The following is a 25,946-nucleotide window of genomic DNA, read 5'->3' on the forward strand; positions in this document are numbered from 1 at the left end:
TGTATCATGGAAAGGCCTGTGATCAGCAAGTACCCAGAGTATATAAATGCTTCCTCTGTTGTTAGGCCTCCAGCTTGCCCATACAGCACCTCTGGGCCAATCAGCAAAACGCAACACCCTCTGGGCAGATGCAGTCCCTCAGGTCCATAGGCTGATAAACAGAATGGAGCTAGATTTCGGCCCCTCCTTAGGCTTATGCAGCTACCCTATTTATAATTAGGTATTAGTTACTAAGTGGTGAACTGGGGCTCAATGTAAGAAGAATGTTCTAAGAATCTGAGCTTTCTAATAATGGAAATGGCTGGCCCATCATTAAGCATGTACAAGTGGTGACCAGGTGACCACAGAGCAGAAAAAGTATAAAAAAAGATTACTATTATGTGGGCGGTTAGACCTCAAGGTGCCTTTTAAATGTGGGATTGCAACAGTCTATAAAATTAGGAAAGATCCAGATTTATCTGAAAAGTAACTCCAACAGTTACCCCAAAACATTTCCCCCCAAAGAGCTCCCTTTTCCTCCTGTCAAACTGATAAACACATAAAATGGCATTCTCGATACTAGGAGTTATCTGAGGGCAGAGAACATATAGTCTTCATGTTTCCATCACTAGAAGCTATCATACTGAAAACCTAAGACACATCCTGAGCCTTCAGTCAAAAAAAAATTTTTAGGGCGCCTGGGTGGCTCAGTCATTAAGTGTCTGCCTTTGGCTCAGGCAGTGATCCCAGGGTCCTCGGATCGAGTCCTGCCTGGGATCAAGTTGAGTCCTACATAGAGCTCTTTGCTCAGAAGAGGGGTCTTCTTCTCCCTCTCTCTCTGCCCTTCCCCCTGCCCATGCCTGCTCTCTCTCGCATGCTCTCTCTCTCTGTCAAATAAATAAATTGTAAAAGATCTAAAAAAAAAAAAAAAATTTTTTTTTTTTTATACCAATGGATCAGATCCGTGATCTATCCAGCCTGGCAGTCTGTGCTTTATAGCTTTAAAAGAGGGAGTTCCTTTTCTACTAATGAAAAGGGAAAATAAAATTCTACATAACAGAAGATAGAGACTTGGGAACAGTAAGGACTCAGCAGTAAATCACCCCAGGAAGAAGAATTATTATTTCTTGAACCCTCTATACTTAGAGTTGTATTCCTGACTTTTGCGAAGTTATTTTTCCAGCATTTCATTATTTTTCCTCTTAAAATACTAGCCAAATTTCCTAAAGACTTTTGTTTCTTCTTTTCAGTACCTGTCATACAAAAATAATACTGCCATTTCAACCACAGTAGGTATTTCCCTAACACGAATATTCAGAACACTAAGAAATTAATTTCATATCAAGCAAATAACTTCTTATTCCCACTCAGTCCTGGACCCAAAAAAGAAAAGACTACCAGTAGTCAATTTAGGCAAAGCTTTCCAGAAGCAAATTATAAAGATCTAGGTGTATGTTTAGAGACACAATCACATATAATGGAAAACCAAACTTTGTAATGATAAGGTGTCTATTCTTACTATTGTTAACACAGTGACACAACATGGGCACTCTCTTCAACCTTACCAGCTAGGACTCTTTCCTAAATTCATATTTAATTCAAGATATTCATGTCCAAATTATAACTCCTTAGCCTTTCAACAATAGTTCTAGAGCAAACTGCATCCTTTGCCACTAATGCTGCTCCTGAAATGTTCATATATAAAGAAAAAACTAAGAATACTCTAGTGAATTAAGACACAAGAATAGATAATATTATCAGAATTAAAGTATGGGAAATAGATATACACCCCACCCCAGAGTGTAATATCTCACATATAAGTTTTCTCTACACTGGTATATTAATAGTAGGCAGCCCTAAATAAATGTTTTGGGATCCCAAGCATATTACTCACATTAACTCAAAATTTCTTCTTATGGCTTCTGGGATTTTGGGTTTTGTAACACGCACAGCCTAAAAAATAAAAGTGAAAAGCCACAGTATATTTGAAAAATAAATCTTCAAACTACATCTTCTACAGAAAAGCTCCTCAAATGAAACTAATAAAACAATTAAGACATAACTGCCTACTAACATGTGTGGAGATTCCACTAGAAAATCTATTCTTCAGGCCATCACACCAAGAATCAAAGATAACATGGCTTCCTGTTTCCTTAAAAGATGCCTGCCTATGGGGGTGGGGGGAGATATCACTCTATCCACTACAGAAACAAACTCCTTTAGGGAAAAGGTTCTCCCTTAAAAGACCTCTACAAAGCTCTTCAGTTAGATACTTTCATTTCCTTTTCAAGTCTGCAAACCAAAGAAACAGAAGGAAGATAAAATTACAAGATTTAAATTGTGAAGGAGGAAACAGTAAAAACAAAAATAAAACCAAACAAAGTTCAGGTCAGTATATGCAACTTAATACAGTGAACAATAAATGTATTTACTATTTCCTAAACCTGCAATCACTCAGTACCAACTATAGATAAAGAGTCCAAAGTTGAAGGAAAACAAATACCAGTTAACAGCTTATGTTCTTTCTTCCTACAATCTCACTTAGAACAAAGTCTACTTGTCTTTGTAGATACCCTTTACTAGACACTGTGTTTCCCTAATCATCCTGTACTTTGACATTAATTAAGATTATTTACTTGGGAAGTGCAGCCTTTTAAAGGCTGAGTTTTCTACATCAGGCAACTCTCTAAGTTTCTGATTAACTAGTTAAACATCACTCACCCCCACCCCATACTGCAAACACACACAAATACTGCTGATCTGAAGAAAGTTTTAATTTCTCTTCGAAAATTGGCTAAACCTTTAAGCAACAAAGCCTTTAAGCACATAACCTTCTTTTTATTTAAATTCAATTAACATAAAGTATATTATTAGTTTCAGAGGCAGAGTTTAGCAATTCATTAGTCTTATATAATACACAGTGCTCATGACATCACGCAATCACCCCAGCCTCCAGCCCCCTCCTCTTCAGCAACCCTCAGTTTGTTTAAGAATTTCTTATGGTTTGTCTCCATCTCTGGTTTCGTCTTGCTTTATTTTTCCCTCCCTGCTCATGTTCTTTCTCAAGCCCATAACCTTCTTTTAAAAAGGCTTTTGAAAGAAGACTTTCAAGCAACACAGACTTCCCTACATGAAAGAGTAGAGTAAAATCTGTAAAGAATTTGAGAACTATCATAACCAAATACAAGGAGTAGTGAAATGGAATAAGAAGCTAGGGACTGTAGTGAAAAACTCATTATATGCTGAAATTGAGGCATGTGAGGACATAAGGACAACTCATGGAGATAGCTAGAAGACAAATAAAAATTTATAACCAGCATTTGAGAGATTCCAGATTTCACTATGTGACTATCAGAAATGCAGATGATTTCTAATATGTATTAATATGATTCAGAAGGAAGCACTGTCAATTTTTCATTTAATTAAGAGAATAGCTATACACCCCTCTAGTCTTATTTTTTATTTATTTTTTAAAGATTTTATTTTTTTGACAGAGAGAGACACAGCGAGAGAGGGAACACAGGCAGGGGGAGTGGGAGAGGGAGAAGCAGGCTCCCCACTGAACAAGGAGCTTGATGCGGGACTCGATCCCAGGACCCTGGGATCATGACCTGAGCCAACGGCAGACGCTTAACAACTGAGTCACCCAGGCACCCCTCTAGTCTTATTTTTTAAAAAGCATAAAACGTGACTGTTTTCTGAAGACATCTTTCTGTATGAGTCTGAAGAACATACTACATGCTTGCCAATCTTGGGAATCTCGGAATTCCCAAGTATGTGTAAAATAAGCACCTACTATAACAGATAATGTAAGTTACATTATAACAGATTCAAAAAATAAAATGACAAGGTGCCTGGGTGGCTAAACGGCTGCCTTCAGCTCAGGTCATGATCTCAGAGTCCTGGGACTGAGCCCCACATCAGGCTCCCTACTCAGCAGGGAGCCTGCTTCTCCCTCTGCCCCCTGGTCATGCTCTTTCAAATAAATAAAATCTTAAAAAAATAAATAAATAAATGACAACATATCCAAAAACAATGGCCAAAATACACACACACAGGAGTGGAAAATGAATGTACCTGAAAGTGACTGCTGGCTTATAAACATATATTTTAAGTGGAAACCCAACATATAGTCACTCTCTTTAACAACATAGGGAAAAAACATCAAGGATGTATACTTTCACCACTCAAATTTGACACAGTAGTTGTTCAAGAAAAATGGAGTATAAATACAAAGAGCAAAATTAAAATTCTGATTATCACAGAGAATGTTTATTCAACAAGTATTAATTGGGTGCCTCTGTGCCAAGCGCTGTTTGTTCTAGGCACTAAGGATACAGCAGTGAACAAGGCAAGACTGCTCTCATGGAATTGAAAATTTTAAAAGGAGAAAACACAACAGATAACAAAAAGCAAATAATGAGGGGCGCCTGGGTGGCTCAGTGGGTTAAAGCCTCTGCCTTCGGCTCAGGTCATGATCTCAGGGTCCTGGGATCAAACCCCACATTGGGCTCTCTGCTCAGCAGGGAGCCTGCTTCCCTTCCTCTCTCTGCCTGCCTCTCTGCCTGCCTGTGATCTCTGTCTGTCAAATAAATAAATAAAATCTTTAAAAAAAAAAAAAAAAGCAAATAATGAATAAGAAACTTTCAGATAGTTATGAATGTTAGGTGAAGAATTTAAAGAAGGTGATTTGGATACTGGGAAATGGTTGTAGAGGGGAAAAATCAAGACTTTTTACTTTGGCATAATTATATAAATAAAAAATCTAAGGAAATTCATAAAGTTGCAAAAAGCAAGATAAATTAGCTCTAAAAGATCTATTGTATAACACTGCACCTACAGTGTTATACAATATTAATGCATTGTGCACCTAAAAATTTAAGAGGATAGAGTTCATGTTAAATGTTTATACCACATATACAACAACAACAAAAAAAAATCCAAGGAAATTAGCCAAAAAATTTATTAGAAACCGCAAACTCAGCAAACCAGTAGTTACACAATAAAATTTACCAAGAATCATTTGCAATCCTCAATGATTATACAAAAAAACACTACATTTAATAGCATTAAAACTCAGTAAATCCATGAGTATTAATTTAATTTGAGATATGAATTTCTCACCTGGTCAAAAATTCTAAAGAAACAAATATGATATGATTAAGTAAAGCCATAAACATGTTCCCAATTTTAAACTTATGTGCCAATTTAGGAACCTGATAGAGCTTGAAAATATCAATAATGAAAACTCAGCTGGAAGAATAAGCTCGCAGAAATATCAAAGGCCACTATTTTTAGAAAGATAATACATATTACCAGATTTTAAAAATGAATAAAAAGTTGATTATCACGAACATATAGTAATGTGTTAAAGAAGAAAGGCTGATAAATAGACTGGAAATTCTAAAAATGCATTCCAGTTCCTAAGAAACTTTTATGGCAAGACTAAAGCAAGCAAAACAATGGAGATCTTGATCTACCAGTTTAAAAACATGAAGTGATACTTTTTTCATTCGGTCATTCTTTTTATAAGAACAACATAAAATTATAACTAAATTAAAAGATCCTCCCCACTGCTATGCAGAAAATGATGTGGATAAAGGTAAAAGTCAAACAGGGACAACGTTGTAGGAGACAACTGTTTGAAGTCCAGGCAAGAGATGGTAGCTTGGCTTAGGAAGATAGCAGTAAAGATAGAAGAACACAGTTTTACATGGATTTTGGTGGTAAAATCAGCAGGGTATGGGGTCTGATTAGATGTTAAGGGTGAGAGGGTTGTTAGAGATGCCTCCCATATATCTAGATTTGTCAGAGGGAAGGAGGGGTCATTTACTAACAAGAAGGAAAAAATAAGAGAGAAGATTTGATGGGAAAAGACTAAGGGCTCAATAACTAATGAAGGAATAGGAAACAGATGAACAAAGTCCAAAAAAACTGTACTATATAATGGGATTTAGCATACACTAGAAATGGCATTTCTAATAAGGGAGATGGGGACATAAATTATTCTATAATTCTTGTTACTACCAAGTTGGGGAAATGGGGAATTAGAGCCCTATCTCACAACTGACATCAAAATGGATTTCAGATGAATTAAAGATTCAAATCTAAAAAAACACAACTATAAAGGGGTGCCTTGGTGCACAGTCAGTTAACATCCAACTCTTGGCTTCGGCTCAGGTCATGATCTCAGGGTCATGAGATCAAGCCCCAAGTTGGGCTCCACTCTCAGCATGCTCTGCTTAAGTTTCTTTCTCTCCTTCCCCCCACCATCCACCGCCGTACCCACATGCTCTTTCTCACTCTCTCTTTAAAATAAATAAAACAGAGAAAAAATGTTGTAATTTGAAAGTAGCTTAAAAAAAAAAAGTAGCTTAAAACATGCCAACACTACAAAACACCACAAAGAAAAAATACTAAAATTTCTACATAAGTTTAAAACTTCAGAATTGCCAGGAGGAAAAAGATATTAAGTAGTAAAGAAAAAAGTAGGAAAAAATACTTCCCATCCATTTTAGAGTTGTAATAATTAACATATTAAAAATAGGTTATTTATTTATTTAAAAACAGCTTACTTAAATGAGAAAAAGATAAATTATTAAAAAATGAACAAACACAACAATTCACAAATGAAATACAAATGGCCATTAAATATCCTAGGGCATTCAACTTCAATAATTAATACAAAATACCAAATTGATTTCTCTCAAAGGATTAAGAGAGTCAGAACGCATCTATAAATTATCTGGGTAGAATCACAAAATCAAATGTGTAGGAAACTATACCTCACCAACACTGCCGATGAGAGAAAAAGATGTTAAAATTTTTCTGAAAGGCCACATTTGGCAATATTTACCAAAAAGCCTCCAAACAGGGCATACACTTTGATTCCTCAATCCTAAATTTAACAATATATTTTAAGGAGAGGATTTAAAAAGATGTATATATAAGCTTGTCATTGCAACATGTTTCTTAACAGTGAAAACTGGAAGCTGTAGATTAAATAAAAAACATTAAAAGTTATAATGTAGTGAATCTATATTTTTGACTTGAAAAGATGCTTATATATACTGTTAGTGAAAAAAGCAGCTATGGTACAATCCCACTTTAATTTAACATTATTTATACCTATAAACAAACACATGTTCCTCTAGATTAAGAAGAGCCTGGAAAGATACAACAAACTCTTATCTCTGCATGGTACAATTACGGGTGAATTTCATCTTCTTATTCATCTTTTTCCCAATATCTAATTTGTAAAAAAACATACAGAACACACGTGTATATAAAAATATTCAGAATATACAAAATACTACTACAAATCAGTAAAAAAAGGCAAAACAACACAACAGAAAAGTGAGGAAAGAATATAAATAGGCAGTTGACAAAGTACAAAATGGCCGAAAAAAAAAAAAAAACCCACCAAAAAAACCCCCAAGATGCTCAACCCCATTAATAACCAAAGAAATGCAAATCAAAGAGAGATATAACATCATTCCATACGGCAAAAATCAGCATGTCTCACTGGTTAACTGCTGGGGAGGTTTATGGAGAAACCAGTACTCACATAAATTGCTGATAAAACTATAGATTTGTGCAGAGTTTTGAAAGATAATTTGTACATACAAAGAGATGTGCCAAAAAATTCCTACCCTATTGTTAACAGCAAAAAATTGGAAACAACAGAGAAATGATTATGTAAAATAAGGCAAAGGATTCCAGGCAGCTGTTAAGAATGAGCTACATCTCCCAAGTAACAACATGAGCAGAATCTAAAAATCTGTGACATTCACACTTATTATCTTTAACATAGAAAAGCAACTCCCACCACAACTGAATGGACAACCAGGTGGATTTTACAAAATTTGCACTGGACTTTTCAAATGACCCCTTACCTTTGGCAGCTTCCCCTCAGGCACCAGTCAGAGATGATGGCATGGCATGAGTAAGGACAGGGAAAACCCTCACCATCTCCAGTCTTGTTATGAGATCACACGTGGTCACTTACAGCGAATGCACATTCTCAACAGTGCAACACTTAAGACTCATGACACCAAAGTTTTTCTCTTTAGCTGCAGTAACCATTACCACAGCTGATCTCCTACAAACTCTAAGAAAGGGTACTAGAGAAGCCATATTACCACTTCTCAGGTAATCCAGACCTATAGCCATAGATACCTTTTAAATGTTACTATGACCACTGTAAGATCTGCATTTCATATTGACACCCAATATAAACATCTACACCACACTTAGAGAAAACAAGTTTTACAGAACAACGCTTAAATTTAATACATGTCATGTGTTCTGATTTCTTTTCTTACTCAATTTTATTTTATTTAAAATGTTGTCATGCTCTACTAAAACTGATTTAGAATTACTCATGGATTTCAACCCAATCTGTAAAAACACTGACCCAAAAAAGCCAGCCTACAACCCCTCACCATTCTATCTCCCAATGCCGCTGCCACCGCCACCACCATCACCACCACCAAACTTATCTGCCACCTTCCTTTTATTCAGGCCATTCTACCCATCTGAAACACCTGCCTTATTCCTTCCCCACCATATAAATCCTGCTAATTCTTCCAGACCCACCTAAAATCCCAACTCCATTATAGTTGTTTCCAGGCAGACTCCCTTGAAATGTTCTTGAATTCTAAAGACTTACAGCAATAATCATCCCACCAGTTCATCTGGCAATTAATCATATGTGACATCTGTTTTGCTAGAATTATTGTTCAAATCTTATACTTGAAATCCTTGTTCATAATTTTACTGAGTCTAAAGCCTTACTCTTACACTGATTAATAACCATTACTGTATCTTAATAATGCCTCACAATTAGCAGTGAATGGATTTCATTTCCTTGTAAAAGCCTCAGCTTATCAGCAGAAAATGCCATCCAGGGCAAGCTACAGAGTATTTTATTTTGGCAGAGACCTAAAGTCAAATTGAGAAAGCTATTCTACAAAATCCCATAGCATTTCAATTAAATAACTGCTGAATAAATAATGTCCAATGAAAGAACAATTCAATTCAAAGTTCTCAAAATTCCTAGAGAATTTCCCTAGGAAAAGGGCTTACCTGTATGGTGAGGCCTGGGGCCATGATGTTTAAATCTTTCTGGAGAGCTTGCTTCAGGTTTTCATCTATTTGATCTGTTTTTGAGGCCAAGAACAACATCTCTTATGATACTCAAAAAAATTTCTTTTCATTATATTAATACTGAAAAAAACCCAATCATTATTAGACCTAAAGTTTCTATGGTACTGCTCTATAGAGCTTAAACCACTTCACATATATATGTGTATATATACACATACATATATGTATATACATACATACATACATATATATGTGTATATATATAAAAAACTAATTATATATTATAAATATAGAAGTTATTATATATACACTAAAAATGCATATTTAGTTTTCCCTCTGTATGGGAGAAAGTGTGAAGAACTGTCAAACAAAGACTATATATAAGGAAGAAAGATGAAAAGTAGGTTGTTTTTCCAATAAATGAAGATTCTAGGTATCTAATATCTTAATTCAGTGTGATTACTGAATATGTGTCCTGATTCTCATAAAAACCAAATTCCCATTTTCAGTCTTTTTTTAAAGGTTTATTCATTTTCTAAGATTTTATGTATTTGAGATAGAGCTAGAGAGAGAGTACAAGTAGGATGGAGAAGCAGACTCCCCGCTCAGCATAGAGACCGATGCAGGGCTCGATCCCAGAGCCCAGAGATCATGATCTAAGCTGAGGGCAGATGCCTAACTGACTGAGCCACCTAGATGCCCCTAAGATTTATTTATTTGAAAGAGAGTGAGTGAAGGCGCACACACGTGTGCACATGAGCAAATCAGTGGGGAGAGGGAAAAAGAATCCTCAAGCAGATCCCCCACATTTGGAGCCCTATCCAGAGCTTGATCCCAGGACCCTGAGATCATGAATTGAGTCGAAATTAAGAGTTGGCTGCTTAACCAACCGAGACAGCCGTGTGCCCCTCAGTCAGTCTTTAGCCCAAATTTCCAAATAACTAAATTTCATCTCCATGGATCTCTGCTAGTATTTTGGATTTAAGAGGTGGGTGGAGGGTACGACTAGGTGGCTAAGTCAGTTGAGCATCTGACTCTTGATTTCTGCTCAGGTCATGATCTTGGGAGTTGTGAGATCAGCCCTATGGCAGGTTCTGTGCTGAGCATGGAGCCTGCTTGGGACTCTTTTCCTCTCTCTCTCTCTGCCCCTCCCACCCCTCGCTCATGTACACACTCACTCTCTCTTTAAAAAAACTTAAAATTTAAAAAAAGGAAGGGGGCAGGCTCACAGAAAGGTCTTTGAAGTACACAAGAATGGACGATAAAGCTATCACTTCACTTGGCCTTGTAACTCATGAATTTTCTATCCACCTCAATATATTTTCACCATTATTAAAATGACTGGTGATGTGAGAAATGAGGACAGTTTTCTCATACACCTAGTAGTTGTCAATCATCAATGAGGACTCAACTGGTAGATCTCCAAAAGGATCATCCAACCCTATGCCTGCCTGTAAGAAATTCACTAAGTTACTGGGGGGAGAAGTAAGCAACCAAGAGCAACAACTCTATCATAGGTCATAGCTTTCACTACCACAAATGAAAAGTAATTTGTGCAGAAAAGAGTTAACACAGCAGACCTGAAGCTATGATCCTCAGAAAGGCCTGTTTGCAAGTTGGCTGTTAGCTGACACCCAGAATATGGATCTGGAAAGGATTCCCACTATTCCCAGAACTTGTAATGACTCACTCTACCTAACCTGTTATACAAACAATGTGGTTTATGCAACATGTGCCTTTCTTCTGGAACTATGGAATTTTGGTATTTGCTAAAGGCAGAAGATGCCTCTATGTTAGCCCCCAGTAAAAATTCTGGGCAGCAGGGCTTGTGGGTGGTTCAGTGGGTTAAGTGTCCGACTCTTGATCTTAGCTCAGTTCGTGATCTCAAGGTTATAAGTTCAAGCCCCGTATCAGGCTCTGCATGGGGTGGGGAGCCTGCTCAAGATTCTCACTCTACTACTCCCTCTGCCCCTCCCACATAAAAAAATTCTGGGCAATCTCTAATGAGGTTCCCTAGCAGACAACATTTCACATGTGTTGTCACACTTTAATACTGAAGTAAGTGTATCGTGTATGCCCTCCAATGGGAGAAAATTCTTGGAAACTTGTGTCTGGCTTCTTCCAGGTTTTACTTTGTATCCTTTTGGATCCTAGCTATGAGTAGAACATATATTGAGTCCTGTCAGCCTTCCTAGCAAGTCATCAAACACGGAGATGGGTCTTGGGAAACTAAGAAAAGACTTCTAAATTTCCCCCAATATTCTATTAAAATAGCAACAAAGCTAATTTTCATTAAGTTATCATAGTAAAAACAGAATATAGCCTGCAAATAATCTTTTTCCAATCTCTATTAAGTTACATATAATAGATTTCAGAAAATTATCATTCTTAAAAGATATTTTAAGTATTCACTTAATCATAAGAAATTTTAAACTTAAGAGAAATATTTTAAAGACAAATGTTTTATTATAAATTCAGAAGAAATGCTTAAATAGGATAATGTTTACTAATATTATCGAGTCCATAGAGTTGACTAAGATTTCCAATTGGTTATTCACATATTTAATTTATAATGAATAAGATACTCACCAAACAATTCAATGTAAACTTCTTGAAGAGTGTGGGCACTACAAAACTGGTTCAGTTCATGGTGGATTTTATTGAAGATTAAGGTCTTGTCATAATCTGCAGTGTAGTTCCTCACAATATCAAACACTGAAGGAAAGGTAAAATCCATTTTTATTCATGTATCCTCTAATTCAGCCAAGGTAAAAGTTACAATATACATGAGGAAAAGTGAGAAAAAAACAGTGGAAAAATGAAACAGCTCACAAACCTTGATACGTTCCTTGTGCTCAATTTTCCAAATATTACTGCATTTGCAATTCTAATGGGCAAATTCTGAGTTCCATACTAAGGAGAGTATACATTATCTTGGAGATAATAAGGAACCGTCAAATGTTCAAGCAAGGGTATGACACAATCACATTTGTACTGTGGCAGCAGTGTGAAGATGAACTGTGAGGCAGGAAAGTGTAAGGCAATTACTGCAAAGCAGAAGTTTAGCAAGAATGTAAAGAGGCCTGAATTAATTAAAGAACACTGGAAATAAAAGAAGGAAGGAGCTGCTAAAGACCATTTTTGAAAAGGTAGTTTTTAAAGACTATAAAAAAGGATGCCTGAGTGGCTCAGTCAGTTAAGCATCTGCCTTCCACTCAGGTCATGATCCCAGGGTCCTGGGATGGAGTCCTTCCTCGGGGGCTCCTTGCTCAGCAGGAAGTCTGCTTCTCCCTCTGCCTGCCACCCCCCTGCTTGTGTGCTCTCTCTCTGACAAATAAATAAAATCTTAAAATAAATAAAGGCTATAAAAAGACACCAATCTAGAAGGAAAAGAAGTGAACCTTTACTGGCCCAAGCTTTATATCAGGAAATTTACATACATTAATCACTTAATTTTCACAAAAATATTTCCTAATTTTGCATAATAGGAAACAGAAACCAAGAATTTCAGAAATGTTCCTAAGGGCACATACTAGACAACATCAGAATCTGCTCTACCTACTAAAACATGTTGTTTTCTTCCTTCAGACCCAAGGACTTGTTCTACTGGCTTTCCCATGGAAGATTTCAGATGTAACTGGATTCTAGATCACAAATGATGGTCAGGCCATCAATAAATACTTGCTGACTAACTCACCTGCCTGGTCATTTCCAAGTGAACTGGTGATCCAACAGTTTCCTTGTCTGTGACCACAGAACCAGCAATATCTTCCTTTTGTCTATTTTCCCAATCATAATCCATTCCACTGATTTATAACCAGGGAAGGTAGATGAGAAAAAGACAAAATAATCACAGGAAAATATAATCCAAATCCATATGGCAGTAATACAACTTGCCCTCTACTCTGAAATCCTTTTGCTTTTTGTGCCTGTATCAGTGCCATGAAATTTAGCATGAACTTACATTCCTATATACATATATATGTGTGTGTGTGTGTGTGTGTGTGTGTGTGTATATACACACACACATACATGTATATATATTTTAACAATAAATACATACACCTTTTTTTTTAGGTTGGCATCATGTCTTCCGATATAAAATATAAAACCCCTTAGGGAAAAGGGTCTAATTTCACCTTTTTAAATTGGTTTTGCCAAACACAGTATCTCGTACATATTAAGCATGCCAATTTTAATAGTAAGGATAGAATGGCGGCTCTTTTCAAATGAAAGCAGGATCTCAAACAGATCCACATACACCCATGTTCATAGCAGCATTAATCGTAATAGCTAAAATGTGGAAGCAACCCAAGCTTCCATCAATGGATAAATGACCAAACAAAATGTGGTATATTTATACAACGGAATATTACTCAGCCATAGAAAAAAAGGAAATTCTAACACATGCTACAACATGGATGAATCTTGAGGAAATTACCCTAAGTGAAAGAAGTCAGTCACAAAAAGATAAATACTATGATTCCAATTACACAAGGTACTTTAGACAAAATCACAGAGACAGAAAATAGAATGGCAGTTGCTAGGGGCTGGGGAGAGAGGGAATTGGGGAGTTAAATGTTTAATGGGAATAGTTTCATTCTTGCTAGATAAAAAAAGATATGGAGATGGATGGTAGTAATGGTTGTACAACAATGTCAATTTTTTTTTAAGATTTTAAGTAAACTCTACATACGGGGCTCAAATTTACAACCTCTAGATCAAGAGTCACATGCTCTACCAACTGAGTCAGTTAGGCACACCATGAATGTATCTAATACCGCTGAACTGTATACTTAAAAATACTTAAGGTGTTAAGTTTTAAGTTATGTGTATTTTACCACAATAAAAAAAAGGGGGGAAATAAAACATTAAAAAAAAAAAGCAACTCTTTCTTCAGAACTTCTAGATAAGTTTTTTTTAAATAATTTTTTTTTATTAACATATAATGTATTATTAGCCCCAGGGGTACAAGTCTGCGAATCGCCAGGTTCTAGATAAGTTTTTGATTTGAATGGAAACCATGCCATCTCTCTGGATTTTCATCTTTTACCAAGGAAATATTTTCCCCACACAGATTTTTCAGATCACTTTCCAAGTTATAGCAAATCTCAACTAGAATAGTGTTTTCTATGATCATAAATCAGTCTGGCTAAGGAACTGATGAGTTACAGGTTTTTAGCATGAAAGGAAATGCTCTCTCACGAAATGCTACTTCCTACAAACTCTAGAAATAATCAATGATTATCTCGCTCTTAGAAAAACTATGATGAGAAGAGTAACATATACAGTTGCAGAAAGTCAACTCTGTTCAGGACTTGTGACCTATTTCTGCCACTATTCCCCAGAAGTATAAAAGATTCCAGTGATCATTTTTTATATATATCAGAAATGAATGAAGTCATAAAACTTTAAAAGCACTTTTTTATTCCTTAAGGAATCTCTTCAGTTATAAATACTCTAACCAAAAAAACAACAGAATAAGGGCTCCTGGGTAGCTCAGTCAGTTAAGCACCCAACTTTTTTTTTTTTTAACTTAAAGTTTAGTTAGTGAACATACAATGCAATATTGGTTCTAGAGTACAATTCAGTGGTTCATCATTTACACATAACACCCAATGCTCATCAAAAGTGCCCTCCTTAATACCCATTCCCCCATCTAGCCTATCCCCACCCACCTCCTTCCATCAATCCTCCGTCTGTTCTTTATTTTTAGGAGCCTCTTATGGCTTGTTTTCCTCTCTCCTTTCTTTCTTTTCCCCCTTCCCATATGCTCATCTGTTTTCTTTCTTAAATTCCACATCTCAGTGAGATCATATGGTATTTCTCTTCCTCTGACTTATTTTACTTAGCATAATATGCTCTAGCTCCATCCATGTTACTGCAAATGACAAGATTGCATTCTTTTTGATGGCTGAGTAATATTCCAGTGTGTGTGTGTGTGTGTGTGTGTGTGTGTGTGCGCACACGCATATACACCATCTCTTTATCCATTCATCAGTCGATGGATACTTTGGCTCTCTCCATAGTTTGGCTACTTTTTAAAAAGATTTTATTTATTTACATGCCAGAGAGAAAGAGTATATAAGCAAGGGGAGAAGCAGACTTCCTTATGAGCAAGAAGCCTGATGTGGGACTCCATCCCAGGACTCTGGGATCATGACCTGAGCTGAAGGCAGATGCTTAACCAACTGAGCCACCAGGTGTCCCCACAATTTGGCTATTGTTGATAATGCTGCTATAAACATCAGGGTACATGTACCTCTTCGAATCTGTATTCTTCTATCTTTTGAGTAAACTTTTGAGTATTACAATTGCTGGATCGTAAGGTAGTTCTATTTTTAACTTATTTTTAAATTTTTAAATTTAATTTTATTTATTTATTTGACAGAGAGATCACAAGTAGGCAGAGAGGCAGGGAGAGAGGGGGAAGCAGGCTACCCCTGAGCAGAGAACCCAATGCAGCGCTCGATTCCAGGACCCTGGGTTCATGACCTGAGCCTAAGGCAGAGGCTTAACCCACTGAGCCACCGAGGTGCCCCTATTTTTAACTTTTCAAAGAAACTCCACACTGTTCTTCAGAGTGGCTATAGCATTTGCATTCCCACCAATAGTGTGAGAGGGTTCCCCTTTCTCGACATCCCTGACAACATCTGTTGTTTCTTGTGTTAATTTTAGCTATTCTGACAGGTGTGAGGTGATATCTCATCATGGTTTTGATTTGTATTTCCCAATGATGAATGATGTTAAGCATCTTTTTATCTGTCTTTAGCCATCTGGATGTCTTCTTTGGAAAAATATCTATTCATATCTTCTGCCCATTTATTAAAGTGGATTATTTGGTTTTTTTGGTGGTTGAGTTTGATAAGTTCTTTTTTGTTTTTTGGGGTTTTTTTTTAAAGATTTTATTTATTTATTTGACAGACAGAGATCACAAATAGGCAGAGAGGCAGGCAGAGAGAGAGGGGAAGCAGGCTCCCCGCTGAGCAGAGAGCCCGATGCGGGGCTCGATCCCAGGACCCTAAGACCATGACCTGAGCTGAAGGCAGAGGCTTTAACCCACTGAGCCACCTAGGTGCCCCGAGTTTGATAAGTTTTTACAAATTTTGGACACTAACCCTTTATCAGATATTTTATTTGCAAACATCTTCTCCCATTCCATAAGTTGCCTTTTAGTTCTATTGATTTATCTCCTTCACTGTCCATAAGCTTTTTTTTTTTCTTTTCATTTCATTTTTGCTTCTGGTTCCCTAAAATACTCTAATTGTAAATATAAAAACAAAAGAATAGGGGCACCTGGATGGCTCAGTCAGTTAAGCATCCAGCTCTTTATCTCAGCTCAGGTCTTTATCTCAGCTCAGGTCTTTATCTCAGAGTCATGAGTTCAAGCCCCGTGTTGAGCTCCAGACTGGGCATGGAGCCTACTTAAAAACAAAAAACAAAACCAAAACAGAAATATATGGGTACCATACCTGCACAAGGGGCCAACATATTAACCACTTCTATTCGGTCAATATAGATCATGACTCCACCACTAAAAACAATGAAACGGAAAAAGTGTGAGCCAAATAAAATTACAATCCCAGATTCCCACATCATCAAACATATCCCACATGACATAAATTTAGAGGAAAATCTAAGGACGTAACTCACTTATCACTCAGATGTCCCTACACACAGGGCTCACCTCTGTAAATGCTGTAATCAAAACAGTTCACATGAAGACTAAACCTATAACCGAGGGCTACTTAGCACTTTGCCTTTATTAACTGAAGCCAACAACTAAAGCAGTGCCCTTCTCAAACTTTTCTGTCGAAGAACGAAGTAAAATGGTTCCCCAAGAGGTATGAAAAACAGCCATGGTCTGACATTTTTCTTGGTTTCCTGACTTATCTGAGCAATTCATGAAGAGTTTTAATCTACTTTTTAATCTGTATTTACTCTAATATGAAAAAAAGAGTTTCCTCCTAAACCCTCAAGTAAAACTGACACTTCAGAAAGGTCTTGTTAATTAATAGCTCCTATACTTACTGGCCTATCAGCACAGACCTAAGGCACATGTGAATCTCAATTTAAGATACATGAGGTTAGAGATTTTGAAACTAAACAACTAAGTCTTCCTAACAAGTTATGGTGACATTTTTCCTGATAAAAAAGGCTAATAACCTGCTCACAGAAAAAAATCTGAGAAAATACGGGAAGCGTGAAGATCAAATTTACCCCAAGTCCCATAAGTTGCCAATTCTGAGTCTTCTCTAAAGGGATTCCATAGAAGAGAGTTACAGAAATACCTAAGGAGAACTTAGTATCAAATATGTAAACTTAAAACAGAGGGAGATTCTCCCTTTTTAAAACCATTCTGTCCTTTCACAGATATCCAAGCCTCTCTTACAGAATTGTAAATACTGATATCTTAGTCATTTAAAATAGAGCATTTAAAAAAATACCTTGAATTTTACATTCTCCTTTTGACACAATTCAACATACTGATTATATTCTGGAAATAACTTGGACTTTGCTTTCCATTCTGCCCCTAAAACTCTTCATAGCAGAGACTTTCAAAGTAAGGTCCTCAGACGAGCAGCAGGAACATCACCTAGAAACTTCTGCTAGAGATGCAAATTCTTTTTGCCTTATTTTTTTTTTTTTAAGATTTTACTTATTTATTTGAGAAAAAGAGAGGGGGGGAGAGCAATGAGGGAGAGTGAAAGGGAGAAGCAGACTCCCCACTGAGCAGGGAGCCCTACGTGTGACTCAATCCAGGACCCTGAGATCATGACCTAAGCCAAAGGAAGAGGTTTAATTGACTAAGCCATCCAGGTGCCCTAGGAATGCAAATTCTTGAGCTTAATTCCAGACCTACTGAACCAGAAACTCTAATTAGATGGCATTTAGGAGATGTCTGGGTGGCTCAGTAGGTTAAGTGTCTGACTCTTGGTTTCGTCTCAGGTCATGATCTCAGGGGTGTGAGATCGAACTTTGCACTGGTGTCTGCGCTCAGCATGGAGTCTGCTTGAGATTCTCTCTCCCTCTCTCTCTGCTCCTCCCCCTGCTCACTCACTATCTCTGAAATAAGTAAATAAATAAAATCTTTTTAAAAAAAAAATCTTTGTCAGATGGCATTTAGTACTACAGATGACAAGAAGGTGAGATGGTTTCATTCAAACTGTTTGTTATTGAGTACCTATTCTTAGTCAAGTGCTGGGTTAGGCACTTTACGAATACTAATCTTAATCCTCACAGTAACTCTTCAAGACAGGTCTGATTACCTGATTTTTACAAACAAGGAAAACTAAGCTTAACAAAGTCAATAAACACATGTATGGGGACAAAGAATATATGGGAACTCTCTGTCCTTTTGCTTAGCATGAACCTGTAAGTGCTCTAAAAACTAAAGTCTAATAAAAAAACAAAGTCAATAAAGCAGATATAGCAGTGCTGATACATGAAGTTAGGTCTGCCAGCTCTGAAACTACTTTTCTCAAGACCCATGTAGCTTCTAAACGGAAAGCACGGAGACAGAGCTTACTCAAAGAATGCTCAGAAAAGAAATCTCCCTTGGTTACTATCATGTCTATGTATCTGAAAGATGTTTAAGTAACAAGAGTTTATGAACAGAAACTCTATCCTGAACTAAAGGCAGGTTGGTAAGCAAGGAGAAAGCTTACCTTGTTCCACAAGGCACGTTTTTAACTTCATCAGTTTGTAGTGTTGTCTGGGAAAAAAAATACTTAATGAATACTCAAGACACATATCATCAAAGAACTACTGGTCCCAGAGGAAAACCTCCAGAGAACTCCTAAGAGGTAAGTACAGAAGAGCTCCATTACAATTTCAGTCCCCAAAGATTAGCTTTAGCTGTCAGAGTAATTTCTTTTCGTATCCTAGTAGACGTGAAAAACAAGACAAAATATTTTATAACTAATGTTCCAATCAAGACACACTTGCACAACCTAGAGTGGAGAGGTTGATTGGGGGTGGGAGCAGAGGCAAAGAAAAAAAAAGTACACTTGGAAAGTTTCAATGTTCAATCTGAAAGTTTCAATGTTCAGTCTTTCAGAGTCCCTTATTTTCACAGAGCTAGCCTGAGAATGGAAACTACATGGCTTACCCACAAGGATACTACCATTAGGACTCATGCTCTGAACTTTAATTCCACTGCATATTCTGGACACACTGAAACCTTATTAGAATACAGCAAAATCTTACTTTATGGAATATAAACAAAAAAGGAAACATGGTCCTTGTTTCTAAAAAGCTCACAATCCAACATAGGAGATAAAACCCTCATAAAACAATCTATAATGAGTATAAAATAACAGAGTATGAGCTAAATTGTTAGGTTAAGTGATAAAGCGTAAAATAATAGTTTGAAAAGCTCTCTGCAGTGAAGTGTTTATAAGCCAGGTCTAGAGGGGGAGAAATGAGAAAGATGAGGCAGAGACACATCTTAGGTTCAATGATCCTTCATGCCAGGAGCTCCTTCAGGCCTACACATATAGACTGTACATTATGAAGAATGCATAGGAAGACTTTGTGACTGTCACTTGTTTTTTTTCTTTTTTCAAGTATTTTATTTATTTGAAACAGACAGAGAACACGAGTGGAGGCAGGAAGAGGGGGGACAAGCAGAATTCTCCAGGGAGGCTGGCATGGGGCTCAATCCCAGAACCCTGAGATCATGACCTGAGTCAAAGACAGATGCTTAACCAACTGAGCCACAACTGCTTTTTCCTTTTTCTGCACTTTGGCAACAAGTGTTGGCAAATGAGACTTTCTCCTGGTCTCTGCCCACTGGGGACCAACTGGTTTTCCTTCCAGTCTAAACCATCCATCTTTCCCTTGCCTGAGGAAGGGAGGCAGGTCAGGCAGAGGACAGAACTGGAGACAGTCCATCTAGGAAATGGCATCATGAGGCCACACATGTAGAACATCTGGACTGTTATTCTGCAGCTTTTATTTTTTGGTGTGTTTATTGCACAACTGTTTGAAATGTTTAATAAAGCTTTATAAACTTAAAAAAAAAAAAGGATCTATCCTAGTAAATATACGAAGTTGATGACAAACTGCATGTACAGATGACAGGAAGTGAGCTGGCTTGCCTGGAGAAAAACAGACAACAAGGAGGAGGGCAAATTCTGATAAAAGAATGTGGTATTAGAGGGCCCAGGATGTTTGCTGGGGAGCTTGGGCTCTCCCTAGTCCATCTTACACTGTGTCACAAAATGGACCTTTCAAAATTTTTTTTCCCTTAATTCCTGTACGTCCATGTGATACGGTTCTCATTATCCATCTTATCTAGAGGCAAGAAAAACAGTTGGGAAGCTAAAGTATTAATTTATTTAGATTAATTTAGTAAAAGGCCATGGAAATTGAAGGCTGTCAGTTCAGGAGAAGTAAAAGGAAGGATGCAGTTAAGTAGTTACATATAACATTCCATGAGGGAAAAGAAAAGAAGATAACTCTAGGGTTGAGAGATTAGGGGGATGGTAAACATTAATGACAGTTTCTAGACAGAGTAAGGGGAGTTGATGAAGAGATGAGTTCAATTTATTTCCTTCAAAATATTAATCAAATTCAATTTCCATATACTGTATCAGTAAATTTAATATATATTCCTATTCAACCTAGAGAATGTCACTTAGCCAAGAACTAGCAAAGAGTTCAAATGTTAAATCCTCTACTTAATATCCTATCTTCAAGTAATTTTATAGTTCTTTTCTATCATCCCCCAAATTATCTTCCCAATATAAACATTTATTTTAAAAGTAAGCCTTTGGTTATGTTATATAGGCTTTAAAGGGTGAAAGTTTTCGTATTTCTCTAAGCATAGGTTTTTTTAAAAAATATCATATGCAGGATCTCACATTTTCCAAGATGCTACTTATATATTCCTTTCAACTGCCAAGTTTAAGCCATTTGTTTGCACAGATTGTGTTATCATGTGTTCCAAAAATTCCTAAAAATAAATTTATGTCTCATTCTTATAAGAACAATTTCTTAAGAGTTTTATTAATGTATTTCTTTCCTAGAATGTCATTGTGTCATGTATAAAGAAAGAACATTCCTATTTAGCCACATTAGCTCTAGCCTTTAATATTTTGTAGATATGAAGTATTATTAGTTACACTAAAATCTTTTTACTAGTTTCATGTCTTATGACGTCTATATATATATATATATATATATATATATTACACACACACACACGATAGGTCTCTCACATGCTGTTAACTTCTACATCTGTTTTAATGTTTACTGACTATATCTCTTCTATATACCTCTGCATTAGTATAACCCAATAAGCTCCAAGAAGGCAGAAACAGATCTGCCTGGCTTTGAACAAGATTTTTAAAAAGCTCTTTATCTCTAAGGGTTTGAGCATGCCATTCATAACATCATTACCAACTGTCTGGGCTATTGGTGAGGTCATGTAATTAAAACCCCTTCTTTTCATGGAGGAATAACTTAGGTTTACAATGATTAAATGTTCTGCAAAGTCATTTAATCAGTCAGTGGCAGAGCCAGAGCCAGAACCTAAATCTCCAGGTTTCTGGCCTCACATTCACTACACCTCATTGCTTCCTAAGAAATCAGCTCAATTTAACAACTTTCACCACAAGCAGAAAGCTCAGAAATATAAATGTGTTACAACCCCTGCCTTCAGGAAGTTGGGAGACTTTGCGGAAAGAAAATACACAAAGAAACCTAGAGAATACAAACAACATTATTAAAGGAAACATGACAAGAGCCAAAATTTACCATACAGACTTTAGGAGCTATAGATTAGAAGAGGGATTTGCAAATGAGACTTTAAAAGGCTGGCAAGATTGCGACAGGAGAGCAGTAATGAAGGGAGAGATAGTGAGAGGAGAGGTGACAACATGAACCAAGGCAAGAGTGAAAAAATAAACATGGGGAAACAATACGGAAATCAATGACTAGGGAAATGTCTAACTACATTTCACTTTGACAGACACAATTCTTGCCCAAAGCCAACTAAAAGAGAACTGGAAGGAAATCTGGAGGATTTAAGTATTCATAATGAAACTCTCACTAGCACGGAGCCTAGATTTAAATTACAAGAGATTAAATACACTGAATTTTCCCAAGTCCTGGAAAAATCAGCAGCAGATAGTACACAAACTTCTGAATCCAAAGATTTATGACCACACTAAGCTTGCAAGAGCAGTCAGGATCTGATCCTGTTTTGTCATCTTGTTGTATCAAAAGGTATTTACGAAGTGTCTCTCAAGGCCCAGATACCGTTTTCAATGAACAGATGCTTATGTCGATTACTCTGGGATGCTGAAAAAATAGAATATTCACTAAGGTTCCACATAAAGTTGTACTTAATGTCCCAGGCAAAAATGTGAGGCAGAAAAGCTGTGTATAAAAATTTAGATCTTCCATATTAACAGTAGTCCAGGAACTGGCTTCTATGGAAACCAAACATAATTTTAAATGAAGTAATCAACGGTTTGTATTTCTAGTTGTGTTTCAAAGTCCTGCTTTTATTTTGACAGCAGGAACAAAAACCCCACTGTGTAGCACTATATAGATGGGGAAAGCCCTTAGTCCTTCCAAGTTGCCTGGCTTCTAATATACTTCAAGAGAGTGAGGTAGTTCAAAATTGTAACTTGTACTGTGACAATTGTATTCTGAACTTTGTAACTCCTGTATTTAAGCAAATACCACCGTTTGCGTAAGCAATAAAGAAACCCAACTCCACCCACAAATGCGGTTAACTGTTCCTGTCACACCTGTCTATCCAGTGTGGGGGCTTCCCTAGGAATCACTCACCTGCACAGATCTGAATGTAGTAATGAAAGGCAACATGATATGATAGCCTGGTCCACTGGGGCTAGTTAGTAAAGCTCCTCCCCTGCAAAAAGATGTTTCAATTTGACAAGATTATAAAGAGAGAAATCCTCTTTTAAATCTAAAGTGCTATAATAAACATTAACTCTTACTCATGCTACTGACCTACTAAGGCCTTACTAATAAGAGTTAATGAACAACTACCAGTCCCTAAAATATCTGCAAAGGTGGAAAAAAGATTAAACTGCCAGTGTTACACCTTGTTTCATAAGCTCCAACGATACCTCTGGGTCTCCAGCACTGCCCTCACGTACAAAGGATTCTCCTTGGTCTTTAAGCTTCTGAGAACTAATTGTGAAAAAGAAAATTCTAATTCTGGCTCTCAGCTGCTGTAATTTAATTGTACACAACACATACCAAATCAAAACTGAATACATTTAGCCACCAGGTTCAAAAAAGAAGATAACACAAAGTTTCAAAGAATGAGAAAATTTCTGACGCTCAAGACTTACTCTACCTGCCTATATTAAAACAGTGGAGGACTAAAGTCTCTATTAAAAATAACAAAAACTGGGGCACCTGGGTGGCTCAGTGGGTTAAGCCGCTGCCTTTGGCTCAGGTCATGATTTCAGGGTCCTGGGATCGAGTCCCCCATCGGGCTCTCTGCTCAGCAGGGAGCCTGCTTCCCTCTCTCTCTCTCTCTCTCTCTGCCTGCCTCTCTGTCTACTTGTGATCTCTCTCTGTCAAATAAATAAATAAATAAATAATCTTTAAAAAAAAAATAACAAAAACTTAGCATGGCAAGATGAAGGGTTAGGGGATAAGACTATAAAAAGTAGTATGTAACTGTGGACTTGTTCACCAGATTCTGGAATGTGAGAAATATGAAAGTACATCTTAAAAATTCCACAAAGGAGGCATTTTGGGGGCAAGTATAAAAAAGAAGTCCTATTTTACACAATGAATAATAAATTTATAGGACTTACTTTCTTATCTTGAAAACATAAATAAGTTTCAAAGAATTCATAACAAATAACTAAGAAAAGATGAACTGAGGTCCATCCCTAATTCTTTTGAGAGCCTTACCTTGAAATGTTCTGTCCTCGGTTTTACTGTCAGAAAGACAACGCTGAACTAGGTGGAAATACAGACTAATCTGTCATTTGTTATGCTAGATCTCCATCTGCTAAGACCTATTACTAAAATTGTATTTGAAACTAACACTTCACAGGGAAGACCCTTTCTAAGATTCAGGATGGATGTGAAAGTAGAAATATCAGTTTTGGAGGATAACAAAACAAGCAGTAAGTTGAAGCTCTTTCAAATACATTATAAACGGAATTTCTCCAAAATGTCCTCTGCCTACATCAAAAGGAACTGGTTGGAACTATGCTGAAGGAAAAACTATTCCATCTCACCTAGAGAGCAACAAATCCCATACTATTCCTTTCCTCAACTTGAAAAGAAAGGGTAAGGTGGGAGAAGGGTGGCCCATCAATGCTATATTTGTCTCTCAAGGTCCAGGGATATAACAATTGTCATGGTCATCGTGGCCTCCTAAGCCAAAACCGGTCACTACTTCCACTATTAGAGGGGAAAAAAAGTCTAAGGAACAACCACAAACAGGACCAGAGTTTCTAAATGACATCTCTAACTACAAACTAAAAGCCTGTACAGCGGTACGGAATGTAACAATGATTTATCCTCTTCAGTTACAGTGGAGTGACTACTGCCCTTTCTTCCTTCTTCGTTTTTCCCACAAGTAATTGAGTTTTCGGTCTACTAGGAAGACTTCTCTGGAGGACGTCTTAACGTCTGCACAAATGCACAGAGCATCAGAACCAATACCTAGAGAGTGCTCGGCTCCCATATTCCTCCAGGGCTAGAACGAAAACGACTTCCTAAGACTGGAAGAGTTCCCCGATGCAGCAAGAGAGTACAACTTCGTAGACTCAGTCTAAGGGAAGTCTCCTTTCTACCTACTTTAGACCTGAGCTGACTGCACACGCCGCTCACCTGTAGTACACAGCCAGGTGTCCTTCCTCAATCTTGTGGATGGAGGCGTAGAGGAGGACAACCACCAGACTCACCACTGCGGCCACCAGAACTCGGGCTTGAGTCATATTCATCCTTGTTCCTCCTAGATGAGGGCGGAAAGGATCCCCAGCCCCCTGAGTGACAGGCCCACCCCCTCCAGTTTCCACCCTCCCTCGGGAGAGCTGCCGTCCTTCCGCAGGCCGAGCCGGAGAGTCCTGTGGCCCTTGTCTCGCATTCTCCCCTCCTCAAACAGCCTACTTCCCCCCACACCTAGCGAACCCCTCAGCCACAAGCGGGCCGTGGGCCGCCCCTACCAGGTGAGCGTCCTGACATCCCCCTCTCTCAACGGGCGCTCCCCCACCTTCCCACCCACCCAAACCCGGCGGAGGGCACTAACTGGGAAGGGGCCAGCCGCAGACTCCACAGGGAGGCCGACCCTAAGGCCGCGCCTCAAGGATCAGTGACGCATCGCCCCCGCCCGCACGTGCAGCCACCTCCCGGGCCGCTCCAACCGCCGCCAGCAGCGGCCCCGCCCACTCGCCGGCACTGCGGCTGCGCAGCCACGCACGCCGACGCTGCGCTCACCGCGCCACTAGAAGACGGGGAGCGCGCGGGACAAAATTCTCCCGGCCGCCCGCCTTTGGAGGTACGCGCGCTTATGTCTGCGCAGTGCTGTTTTCCTGCTCTGGGAGAGAAGGGAAATCGACCGCCTGGAGTAAGCAGGGATGTAGAGAAAAGGAGATGGCGCCTGGAACGAAGGACTGGTCAGTTTGTTCCTGTGCAGAAACCCACTTCTGCACTCTCAGCGTGGTAGCTGTTTATACCGTGCTTCAGGCACGGATCCTGTGCGAATTCAGGAGCAATAGACCTATTGCAAGAAAAGTGTTGTGGAAGTTCAGAAGAGAAAAATACTCAATTTGACCACGTCGCTCAGTTATCGGGTATTTTTCTGAGCACCGATTAACGTGCCATAATATTGATCCAGAGAGGGCTTCATAAAG

The 25,946-nt window shown here is 38.0% G+C and overlaps 1 protein-coding gene across 1 annotated transcript in view; it reads right to left on the bottom strand.

Annotated features, from left to right (window-relative positions):
* Positions 1-25,491, bottom strand: part of ERLIN1 (ER lipid raft associated 1) — a 39,317-nt gene extending 13,826 nt beyond the window's left edge. The window contains exons 1-8 of the mRNA XM_047701565.1: positions 25,343-25,491; positions 24,925-25,048; positions 22,891-22,972; positions 18,756-18,802; positions 16,560-16,621; positions 11,677-11,802; positions 9,067-9,140; positions 1,874-1,932 (exon numbers count right to left, since the gene is read on the bottom strand). Of these exons, the coding sequence (XP_047557521.1) occupies positions 1,874-1,932; positions 9,067-9,140; positions 11,677-11,802; positions 16,560-16,621; positions 18,756-18,802; positions 22,891-22,972; positions 24,925-25,037 (563 nt within the window). The 5' untranslated portion in view covers positions 25,038-25,048; positions 25,343-25,491. The remainder of the gene's footprint in view (positions 1-1,873; positions 1,933-9,066; positions 9,141-11,676; positions 11,803-16,559; positions 16,622-18,755; positions 18,803-22,890; positions 22,973-24,924; positions 25,049-25,342) is intronic.
* Between the last annotated feature and the right edge of the window lie 455 nt (positions 25,492-25,946).

Source organism: Lutra lutra, chromosome 14, assembly GCF_902655055.1.
Source record: "Lutra lutra chromosome 14, mLutLut1.2, whole genome shotgun sequence".
Classification (NCBI taxonomy): Eukaryota; Metazoa; Chordata; class Mammalia; order Carnivora; family Mustelidae; genus Lutra; species Lutra lutra.